This window comes from Grampus griseus, assembly GCF_964374135.1.
Source record: "Grampus griseus genome assembly, chromosome: 5".
Taxonomy (NCBI): Eukaryota; Metazoa; Chordata; class Mammalia; order Artiodactyla; family Delphinidae; genus Grampus; species Grampus griseus.
Genome location: NC_138998.1, coordinates 71,519,636 through 71,532,183, shown reverse-complemented (window position 1 = coordinate 71,532,183; position 12,548 = coordinate 71,519,636). Strand labels below are relative to the sequence as shown.

Genomic DNA, 12,548 nt, shown 5'->3' with positions numbered 1-12,548 from the left:
ATGCATTATATATAATTTACTCAGATTTAATTTCTTTGATCAAGGATCATATTCCTTTAAAATTTTAAAGCTTTTAAGTCTGAGTGCTTAGTGATATCAAACGTACAAAGAGTAGGGTTAATTTTTTTGCTGAGTTAACTTTCCATATTCATTTGAAATTTGATCAAAAGATGTTGCTTTAGATAAAAAATTTTTATCTATTTATTTTTTAGATAAAAAATCCCCAAAACACAAAACATTGCTATAAATAGTATTTCAACACAACATGTGTTTCAGCATTTTCTTCAGGCCTATTGCTAGAATATTCCATTGCACTAATTACACACATACTATAGGGTGAAGCCTGTGATATCATCCATTGACATCCACTAGATTCAAGAAGGACAAAGTAAATGAAAACAAAAATACGTCTAAAATATATATAAAAGAATTTTGATATATTTCTTGCCCACCTACAAAGTCCTCCTCTTGACTGTCCCTTTATTCCCTTAAGATAAAAATTCATACTGATTTAAACATTTAAAAGATGGATTTTATTAATGAGTAATATTAGCAATAAACAGGGAAAAAATAAGAAAATTTCCATAAATTCACTTGCAAAAACCCGTAAACTTACATTATGAACTAATTAATAGTTTTGGGAAGGCCTATTTTCTCAGATGTATTATTTATTAGCTTCATGACTAATACTGGTGACACAAGTTTATAGTTAATTGTTCATCTGAGTGAAGGCTGAAATCATTTCATTTATAAAAATAACGACCAAAAGTATGTTGTTAAGAATATATCAAACGACAGTTTTGATAATTTGGAAAAGTCTGTGAAATGGATGCTTTAATTTAATAAATTGTTTACTTTAGCATATCAACTATTGTAGGCCACCACGGCAAGAGCAGTTGATAGTTAATTCTTATGGCAAAATCCTTCTCATTTTAATCATGTGCCTCAAACAAGAATTATGAAAAGGCCTATTACCTTCAATTATTAATTTCTAGAAATAATAGATTTCACATACTCACCCCTTTATCTCCTCTTGCTTTAGAATTGAATTTCACTGTTTTTAATCTGGCTCGTTCTTTCTTCTCAACCCTGGCAAAGCACAGATTATTTTTTAGTTATAATAAACATATCTAAAGTTCTAACTAGGAATCATCAGAACTGAGACTTTAATATGGAGCATTTTTATATTCTAAAGCCTTCAGAAGTCATTTGAATCCCATAATTTATAAGAATTTCTGAGAAATGAAATACAGGGCTCATTTTATTATGAAACAAAACCACTTGTGAAATATCAAAATACAGTACAAGTATGTGTACTTATATATGCACTCTATTCCATAATTACACTGAAATTATGAAGCACCACTTCTGAGTTTAGCAATTTTCCAGGTTTCCATTTGTTTTGTTGTTTAAATGTTATCTTAGCATGGAACACATATGCTAAAAACTCAGTGTTAGAGAGAAAGCAGATGGGGTAAAATATTAACTGATGAAAGTAGGTGAAGGATGATATGTGGGTGTTCTAAGTACTATTCTTGCATTTCTCTTATTTTTCTATAGCTCTGAAATTTCTGAAAATAAAAAGGAGGGAAATAAAAAAATTAAGCTTAATTCCGATGATATATTTGTGTAAATACATAAAGTAACCAATTATAGTGTACGAAATAGAGGGTTTTTTAAGAAAGTATTTATTTGGCTGTGCTGGGTCTTAGTTGCGGCATGCGGGATCTTTGTTGCGACATCTTTTAGTTGCAGCACGTGGGATCTTTAGTTGTTGCAAGCAGAATCTTTTAGTTGCGGCATGAAGAATCTTCAGTTGCGGCATGTGGGATTTTTAGTTGTAGCATGCAGGATCTTTAGTTGCGGCATGCAAACTCTTAGTTGAGGCACGTGGGATCTAGTTCCCTGACCAGGGATCGAACCCAGGCCCCGTATTTTGGGAGTGCAGAGTCTTAGCCACTGGACCACCAGGGAAGTCCCCAAAATAGAGTTTTAAAGTATCTTTGGGAGGATATAGAAGAACTGGTAACCTTAGTTATCCCTAAGAAGGTGAAATGGGTGCTTGGGGAACAGGGTTAAGAGACAGCCTGTATAGCTTTTAAATCTTTTGAATTTTAAACCTTGTTAAAGATGTTACCTTTGAAATAAGCAAGCAAACAAAACTACAACAAATGTACAATCTGCAATCATGTAGATTGTTACAATATGAATCGTGCAAAATTTCATATAAATTAAGCTTTACAAACCCTTGATTTCAACATAGCAATTACATTAGTATATAGCAGAAAAATGTACCAAAACAGCCTATGAATAAATGCATATCTTCATTTTTTATTATCTAGCTATACAGTTTTACCATGGGTACAGAAGAACCCTAGCAGTCATGGATTTAAAACTTGCTTTTTCTAATTCCAGAGCAATCCTGAGGGTCCATGATATGAATAATTAATTTATAATTCTGCCTAGGCACTTACTGAGGGCACTGAAAAACTAACATTTAGTGAGTAAACATTTACAACTCAAAATGGTTTTGTTTTCTAATCATTATCTAGCTGAGTGACTTCAATTGTGTTTATTTGTCAACACGGTTCCCAAAAGAAAGCTAAGGATTGTAGGAACTACAATTCCTTGCGCTATTATTAGACATAAAGAGGTCTAAGAAAGATATCATTCTATTTAATGAAAGATATCATTCTATTTAAGAAAATACAAGTTTAGAATACACTGAAGAATGAAATGGCATAATTGGTTGTGATTTCATACTGCATTTTATGGAAGGAAAATTATATTCTATAATATTAGTCATGAATTTGGGGATCTGTAGAGGTCTCAAGGTATATCTCATCTCTTTTATCACTTCTGGCTTCAAAATCCAACCTTATAGAATTTTTATACACAAAATGAAAAATATCTCTTTCTACCAAAGTCAGCTGTATTTCTCATTTGTTGCAAGCACATGTAAAACCTTTGCAAGATATAAGACTCCAAGGGATAAAGACAATTTTTAGGAACTCTGACCTTGATATTTAAGATGTGAGGTTTCTATTGACTCAACAAGGCACAGTGGAAGCATTTCTGGATTTAAAGTGTACTACATTCTATTCCAGGAAAAAAGCTATGCAGCTGAGGGCTGCATTGCTAAAAGAGGAGTTGCCACCAAGTGTAAGATCCAGCCAAATAGTTGGATCTTGCTAAAAATATGGATCTAGCCAACAACAGTCATAAATTCCAAAACCACAATTACAAACCTTGGCAATATTTTAACATTTCTACTCTTCAACGTCTAAAAACAGGTGTACAAATATATATAAGGTAGAGAGGTTTATAAACAGGCATATGATTTGGCATAAGTATCAATTTTAGAGACTCTTAACAAAATAAGTCCAACTTATTAATATGAAAAGAACAAGTTTATTACGTTATAAGCTTGACTTGAAGTGAATTAACTGGCTATAATAAACATTAATGTTTCACTGACAATTTTTACTGGCTATCTTAAAACTTTTAAGTTTTAGGCAATGATTTGGATGAATCAGATCTTATAAATAAGCTCTTTTGAGGAAATTATGAACTGATGTTTTAATACCTTTCCCATAGAAGTAGACATTGAATAGCATTTCATTGACCTTAGAGGGGGTTCTAAGTTGGGATCACCCTTTTCAAAGACAATCTGCACTTAACCACTTTTGCCACTAGATGGTTAAGTATGTACCAGTGAGTGAATCACTACAATAAATAGTTAAAAGCAAAGAGGAAAGAGCAGTGAATGCATGAATACTTTCAAATTAAACAAGAAAACAGAGATGTGAAACACATTCTTACATATTTCTAAAAATTTTGCATTTACTTAAAATGCTTTCATTTTTTAAGTCTAGAGGAGGAGGCAATTCACACAATCAAAACTCCTGAAAATTTAGGTTTTAACACCATCTACATGGGAAAACTACAGAGGCTTTTAATTCTCTCTCCCTCCACTGGTATAGATATATGGCACAGTGACTTAAAATATACTCATTTTGTTTTTAGCAACTAGTAGGAGTTTTAGAGAAATTTCTATTTGGGGGCATCATATTCTCTTACTATGTCATTGGTTACAACATAAGGTGAATAAAATTAAATGGTTGTGAAACACAATATATAAAACTGAGCATAAAATCACCACTTCAGTAAAAGAAATTTAAAGAAACAGCAATTATTTATGTTGTCCAATTTTCAAGTGGTAAAACTGTAACAGACTTATATTTACCTGCGTTTACTGGGAATCACCCCAACTTCATCACTTTCACCATCTGGTGTAACCTGCCTGGCCTGCCACCATTCGTCATCAGAAGCATTAATAACATGGAGGATATCTCCAAATTTGAAGTTCAATCCCTGACTAGGAAGGCCACTGTCTTTAGTCTTGTCATAATCAAAAAGGGCCCTAGATTAAGAAGAAAAAAGTCCATAATTATTTCTTATAATGATATTATGAATATTAAATAAACAGGATCCTAAAAATATATATATAATCTGGGTAGATAATTAAACAATGTACCATGGTAGGCAGAATAATGCCAAGCTCAATTTTGTGCTACATTATTGGGTCGACCAAAAAGTTTGCTCGGGCTTTTCCGTGAGATGTTACAGAAAAGCCCGAAAGAACTTTTCGGCCAACCCAATACAAGAAGACAATGAGACTAAAAAAGAAATAGCAAAATTAACTTGTTATGTTAATAGATATACTACCTTATTTCTCTCAATACTGTATGAGAAATAAAAAAATATACTTTTAGTACAATCCAATGGCAACCTGTATTGAATTCTAAAATGAAGACAAATCTGGTCAGTTGTTCTAAATTAATAAAGTAAATATTAAAAGAGACACTTCTCTTTATTTTGACTAGACACACTTGGGTAAACAAATTCCCTGACTGATCTGATTCATCATTTGTGGACTTTAATACTAGATCAACAGAGTGATTATTTTCCCAGTTAACTATTCCTTTCATTTATTCATAAAACTGTAATTAATAGGGTTTTCAGAGTCAATAACAATGATGAAAACTAACTACAGATGACGATATGATGACTTTAACAGCTGCCAACCATTTTGGAAAAAATACTATATTAATTTAATATAGTAATTGCAAAATGTTAGGAATATTGTAAAATTTGATAACAAGAAAATAGTGTACTGATACTTAATTAGTGTACAATATTTAAGCAAATTAAATTCTTTTTCTTTAACATCTTTATTGGAGTATAATTGCTTTAGAATGGTGACAAATTAAATTCTTATATTCAAAAAACCTCTAACAAGAGTACAGGAAGGATCCCAGGAATTACATTTATAATACAATTTATTCATTCTTTTGTTCTAATTTGGCAATGGGAAATTAGGATACAAATCATATTCCTTTTTATGCTACCCAACTCTTAAGACTATCTCTTGAAGTAAAACTGAAGAGGGGTGAAATTATTTGATGGCTAAATGAATGAACTAGTTAATGGTTTTCAAATGTGTTCTTTCAAAGTCTTTTCAGTGGCTAACAGTGTGAAGGAAGTAGGTGAGAATCAAAAGTGGGAAGGCTTACTTAAACATATATTAAAACATATCCAATACATTGGATTTTATTTGAAGAAAGAATTCTACAACTGTAAGATAAAGATTATAAATGATATAAATGTGAAGTCATTACTTCAGTAAATTCTGAATACTAAGGAAACGTCTTTCTACTGGAAAAGTATAGTTAACTTCAAATAATACAAAGGTTTGATATAGTTAGTAATTTACTAAATATTTATTTAAAAAGGTAATTAAGTAGATATGACAAAGATAAAGATGACAAAGATGATGAAGATACAAATAAACAGAATATAAAATAGCAAATAAAGTACCTTAAGAGGTAGAACAAATGCCACAGGATATTCAGAAAAGGGAAAATACTACATCTCAACGTTTTTATTATCATAAATTAATCTTTTGAATTACAAAATCAACACAACTATATTACCGATGAGCAACGAAGAAATCACTCACAATCTCTACTCCCTATGTTAGCATTTAAACTTTGTCTTTTAGTACTCGGATTAATAAAAAAAAGGAACTCATGGAATACTTACTTGAGCTATTAATCATAAGAATATAATGAACACCTGTTAATCTACTCTCCAACCTAAGACTATACACAAAACTTTTATCAGTAACTTACATTCACCTATGTATTTTTCCCCTTGATCCTGTTTCCCTCAGATTAAGAGTTAAGCACTGTTAGAAGGTAACCACCATTCTGAATAGTGTTTATTATTTCCTTGCTCCTTACCCTTTTTTGTTGGTTTGGTTTTATCACACACATACGGATGACTAAGTAATTATGTATGATTTTACCTATTTCAGAGCTTTATAAAAAAGGTATCATACTGTATGTAGTCTTTTGTAGCCTTAACTTTATTTTTACTTTTGAAATTAAAAATACATTTACTAAAAAGAACCATAAGACTTCTGGTTAACTATGGCAGATTGGCTACATGTATCTACAGGCATACCTCATTTTATTGTGCTTTACCTTATTGCACTTGCCAGATATTGTGTTTTTTTTTTTTTTACAAGTTGAAGGTTTTGTGGCAACCCTGTGTTGGGTTGGCATAACCCTGTGGTAATCCCAAGTCTATTGGTGTCATTTTCCCGACATTTGCTCTCTGCATGTCTCTATGTCACATTTTGGTAATTCTCCCAATATTTCAAACTTTTTCATTATTATTATATTTATTATGGTGATCTTTAATGTTACTATTGTAATCATTTTGGTGCATCACGAACCATGCTCTTATACGATGGTAACTTAATTGATAAATGTGTGTGTTCTAACTGCTCTACCAACTGACCCTTCCCCATCTCCCTCCCATCTCCTTGGGACTCCCTATTCCCTGAGACACAATAATATTGAAATTAGGCCAATTAATAGACCTACAATGGCCTCTAAATGTTCACATGAAAGGAAGAGTCACAGGTCTCTCACTTTAAATTAGCTAGAAATTGTTAAGCTTAGTGAGGAAGGCATGTTGAAAGCCAAGACAGGCCAAAAACTAGGCTTCTTGCCATCAAACGGTTAGCTAAGTAGAAAAAAAATGAAAGTGCTACTTGAGTAAACACAGGAATAATAAAGTGAAACAGCCTTACTGCTGACACTAATAAAGTTTTAGTGGTCTGGATAGAAGATCAAACCAGCCACAACATTCCTTTAAGCCAAAGTGTAATCCAGAGTAAGGCCCAAACTCTCTTCAATTCCATGAAGGCTGAGAGAGGTGAGGAAGCTGCAGAAAAGTTCAAAGCTAGCAGAGGTTGGTTCATAAGGTTTCAGGAAAGAAGCCATCTCCGTAACATAGAAGTGCAAGGTAAAGCAGCAAGCGCTGATGTAGAAGCTGCAACAAGTTATCCAGAAGATCTAAATAAGTAATGAAGGTGGTTACACTAAAGAACAGATTTTTGATGTGGACAAAACAGCCTTATGTTGGAAGAAGATGCCATCTAGAACTTTCATAGCTAGAGAGAAGTCAATGCCGGGCTTCCAAGCTTCAAAGGGCAGGCTGACTCTCTTGTTAGGGGCTAATGCAGCTGGTGAGTTTAAGTTAAGCCAATGCTCATTTATCATTCTGAAAATCCTATGGTTCTTAAGAATTATGCTAAATCTACTCCGCCTGTGCTATAGAAATGAAACAACAAAGCCTGGATGACAGCACATTTGTTTACAACATGGTTTACTGAATATTTTAAGCACACTGTTGAGACCTACTGCTCAAAAAAAATTTTTTTTCTTTCAAAATATTACTGCCCATTGACAATGTACCTGGTCACCCAAGAGCTTTGATGGAAGTGTAAAATTAGATTAATGCTGTTTTCATGCCTGCTAAGACAACTTCCATTCTGTAGCCCATGGATCAAGGAGTAGTTTTGACTTTCAAGACTTACTAGTTATGATAGTGATTCCTCTGATGGATCTGGACAAAGTAAATTGAAAACCTCCCATAAAGGATTCACCATTCTAGATGCCATTAAGAGCATTGGTGATTCACGGAAGAGGTCAAAATATCAATATTAACAGGAGTTTGCAAGAAGTTGATTCCAAACCTCACTGATGACTTTGAGGGGTTTGAGACCTCAGCGGAGGAAGTAACTACAGATGTGAACCCACTCTTGGTGAAGATGCTGTGAAGATTACTGAAATGTCAACAAGGGATGGAAATATTACATCAACTTAGTTGATAAAGCAGCGGCAGGATCTGAGAGAACTGAGTGCAATTTTGAAAGAAGTTGACTGTGGGTAAAATGCTGTCAAATAGCATTGCATGCTCCAGAGAAACTGTTCACGAACGGGAGAGTCAGTCAGTTTGCAAACTTCACTGGTGTCTTATTTTTAGGAAACTGCCACAGCCACCCCAACCTCCAACAACACCACCTTGATCAGTCAGCAGTCATCAATATGGAGGCAGGACCATCCACCAGCAAAAAAAAACTATGACTTGTGTAAGGCTCATTGATGGTTAGCATTTTTAGCAATAAAATATTTTTAAATTGAGGTATGTATTGTTTTTAAAGACATAATTCTATTGCACATTTAACTGACTACAATATAGTGTAAACATAACTTTTATATACACTGGGAAACCAAAAAATTCGTGACTCGCTTTCTGTATTGCAGTGGTCTGGAACTAAACCTGCAAAATCTCTGAGGTAATGCTTGTATTTCCTTTCCATCCTGAAACTCACTAAAATGACGACAACACCACCACCACCACCAAAAACAAACACAAAAGAGAGACGACAACAAGGAGAAAAGAGAGTTTAACATGGTTTTGGATGATGGTAAATTTAGCAGAGTAGAGGAAGCTCTAAATAGGGTGCCTGAAGAGAAGGATATTGAAACAAGATTTACTCCACGAGACCCCAGAAATGCTCACAAGTTAGAGGTGTACACTATCCAGGTAGGCAGAGATAAATTACTGCCATGAAAACAGAAGAACTGGTGGAACTTACTATAGAAATTAAATGTTACTCAAATGAAGAATATTTTATTATAAAAAGATACAGGTAAACAGAAGTGTTGGATGATATGACATATCAAGCTACACTAGTCACCCAGTAAAATATCAACTTAAAAAATTTTCTGGTTTGTATTTATTTTGTATTTCTTTATCATACTATTATTATTCAAGAGGTTATATAACTTTCATTAATAAAATTATAATAATACTCCAACTCCTGAAAGACACACTATCAGGAAATCAATCATAAAAAAACATTTCCTTGGTTTGCAATACACTTTTCTACAGTAAAACTAAGTCATGGTGAAAAACCTGAAAGAATCTGCATGCATGCATAAAGACTGCAATAATCAGAAATTTAAAAAATTTACCTGACATAGAGGGATCGCTTCTGGCTAGTTCGAAGAGAACCTGAACCTGAACTAATGCTACTATTCATCATCTGCTCCCGTAAGTCATGTATTTTGGCTTCAAAACGACTGTATTCTGATGGAAGAAAAAAGAGAAATAAATTCATATTTTATATTCTAAAAAAATAAGTTACTTGAAGATAAAGTATTAAATATGTAAGCTGTCTTATAATTGATTAAATGTGGTCAGAACCTTAAAAGAGTAATCTATACAAGATTTTGCCCAAGATGCAAATTTTAAAACTTAACAATCTCTAAGTGTACCAGGAATTAGAACTGGTTGAAAACAGTATTTTCAATATGCTATTTTAAAGTTCGTATCACATTTAATAAAGGACAATTTCCATGTATCAAATAGCAGTATCAATTTTACTGTCGAATTTAACTGTAAATTTTAAAAAGTAGGATTTATTCTAATTTTTATACTTAAAAAAGCCTAAAATAATTTATACTAGAGGCTTTGTTTACTGACTTTTTCTGTGAAGAAATCAGCTAATCCTATATTTTCAAATTATAGAACTTGTGCAGGGTCAATAATATGTGAAAAATATGCCTTAATAAGTTAATAAATGAAATTAAATTTACTTCAACTCATTATATAATTTATAAATTTTCAAAATGTTAAAATAAGATGCACAAAAGCAATCTGAAGAAATAAACATTTTATTTAAGATACTTTTTATACAAAAACAAATATGATTTTGAAGATGGACTATTTTAAACTATATCATACATTAAAAGCTACCAAACCTATTAATAACAAAAAGTTTAAGCACTTTTTCAAAAATACTGCAATTACACGGTTATACACACTTATACCTTTTTCTCTATTTACAACAAACAACTAACAGACAAGTCAGATTCCATTAGATTTTTTTTATAAAACCAGTCTTATAGCAAGAGCAAGTAACTTGTCTGGAGCGTGTGTAGTTTTAAGAAGACAGAGTAAGAGTAAGCATGATTATTGCTGAGTTACTCTTCCTTTCACCACAGTCATCAAGCTTGTTTTCTGGATACCAAGATTAAGGAATTGAAGCAACAATTCATCAAAAAACTCAGAAATATTTAAATGCTCACAATAATATGTAATAAAATATTCTTTTATTGCCCTTTAAAAATATAATAGAAAATTTAAAGTATAAACATTAGTAGACTGATTAGTAAAAATGAATCCCTGACAATTCAACAATTATCAACTCATGGCAAATCTTTAGTCTATGTAGACACAGCTAAGATACAGACAGATCGATGGATGAAGATAAAGATTAAAAATATGAAGTGAATCCTGAGTTTATACTGGTTCTTCTAATTAAAAATTAGGGCCATTAGGTTTTTACTTAATCTCTTCTTACTTTATATGCTTCCTTGCAATATGAAGAATCCTGGTTCTCAAGACACTGGGGGTAACAGAATTAGATGACCCATCACGACTTACTTGTTTTAACCCATATTATATTCACAACAGTCTTAAAATAACACCAAAACTACAACCATGACATGATTACTAAAAACAGTTAATTACCTTTCCTAGTTGTTTTTATCTTTGGAGTATGGCTTATTAGGAATATACAGTTGAATACTGTTTTAAAGTCACTGGGAATAGTTCCTTCCTAGGTGTTAAGGCTGCCAGCTGGATATACATCCAGGTTCATTTGTTCATTTTAATTTTCAACTTCAATTTTTAGGGGTTGCTTTTTACATTTTTCATTGTTTTTATAGGTAGGTAAAACAGTTCCAAAGTCAAGTCTATAAAACAAGGATATCAAACAAGAATATCCCTCTCTCCCTAACCTACTCTGTCCTGGTCATTATAAACATTTAAAGAAATGTTTATACTTCCACTTTTAATAATATAAGTAAACATATATGTAACATACAAATATGTTTATACTTATTCTATATTATTTTAATATATGTATATTTAAACTATATATATATTTTATAATTAATATGTATATGTACATACACATATATGTATTGTTCCTCCTTGTTTAATAAACAGTAACATACACATTTCTCCACATTGCTTAATTTTTTAAAAATTAATTAATTTTTTTGGCTGTGTTGGGTCTTTGTTTCTGTGTGAGGGCTATCTCTAGTTGTGGCAAGCGGGGGCCACTCTTCATTGCGGTGCACGGGCCTCTCACTACTGCGGCCTCTCTTGTTGCGGAGCACAGGCTCCAGACGGGCCTAGCTGCTCCACGGCATGTGGGATCCTCCCATACCAGGGCTTGAACCCGTGTCCCCTGCATTAGCAGGCAGATTCTCAACCACTGCGCCACCAGGGAAGCCCTGCTTATTTTATTTAATAATAAGTAGTCTTATTGCAGTAATAGTAAGAATGCTCCACAGCAGTATATACAGACGTCCCTCATTCTTTTTTTATAGCTATATGGTTCTTTTATTTCTAAACTCTAACTCTTTGTTACAACAAGATACTATATAGGGTTAGAGTTTGCTTTACTAGCAAATCTGAAAATTGTTTTCTTGTAACAATTAAGCTGAATTAACTTTTGATATAATTGAAGTTGTGTGATCTCCAGTTCTATTCATTCTGTTTTATATTTTATGTTCATATGCTGAATATATATACATACATGACTTTTATACACATAGCTTGTGGCAGATTATATATTCCAAAGATGCCTGGCATCCCACATGTTTTTGTACTATGTGACCTTGCCATTCCCTGAACAAGAGGTGGAGTCTAATCCCCTTCTTGAATTTGGGCTGGTCTTATGACTCAACTGTAAGCAAGTGAATGTGGTAGAAACGATCATATGTGACTTTCTAGTTTACATCAGAAGAGTCCATGGAACATTTGCCTGGTTCTTATGGGCTGCTTGATCTGGAGGAAGCCAGACACCATGTAAGAAGTCCAACTACTCTCAAAGCACCACTCTTCAGAGGTCATGTGATAGTTCTATGAGCCCAAACTTCTAGCTGATGCCAACAAAGTCCCAAGACAAGGGGAGTGAAGCCATTTTGGACCTTCCAAAGCAGCTCATCCATCAGCTGAATCTCATTAAGTGACCTCGGTCTATGCCACAAGAACCATACAAGCCAAAATTCCGGCGGAATTCCTAACAGTGAATCCATAAAATGATGTTTTAA

At 33.0% G+C, this 12,548-nt stretch overlaps 1 protein-coding gene across 6 annotated transcripts in view; it reads right to left on the bottom strand.

Moving 5' to 3' along the window:
* Positions 1 to 12,548, bottom strand: part of DLG1 (discs large MAGUK scaffold protein 1) — a 284,860-nt gene that overhangs the window by 46,090 nt on the left and 226,222 nt on the right. For all 6 annotated transcript variants that reach the window (XM_082654456.1, XM_082654457.1, XM_082654458.1 and 3 more), the window contains 3 exons: positions 9,396 to 9,510; positions 4,247 to 4,423; positions 1,020 to 1,089 (listed from right to left, as the gene is read on the bottom strand). In XM_082654456.1, the coding sequence (XP_082510582.1) occupies positions 1,020 to 1,089; positions 4,247 to 4,423; positions 9,396 to 9,510 (362 nt within the window). The remainder of the gene's footprint in view (positions 1 to 1,019; positions 1,090 to 4,246; positions 4,424 to 9,395; positions 9,511 to 12,548) is intronic.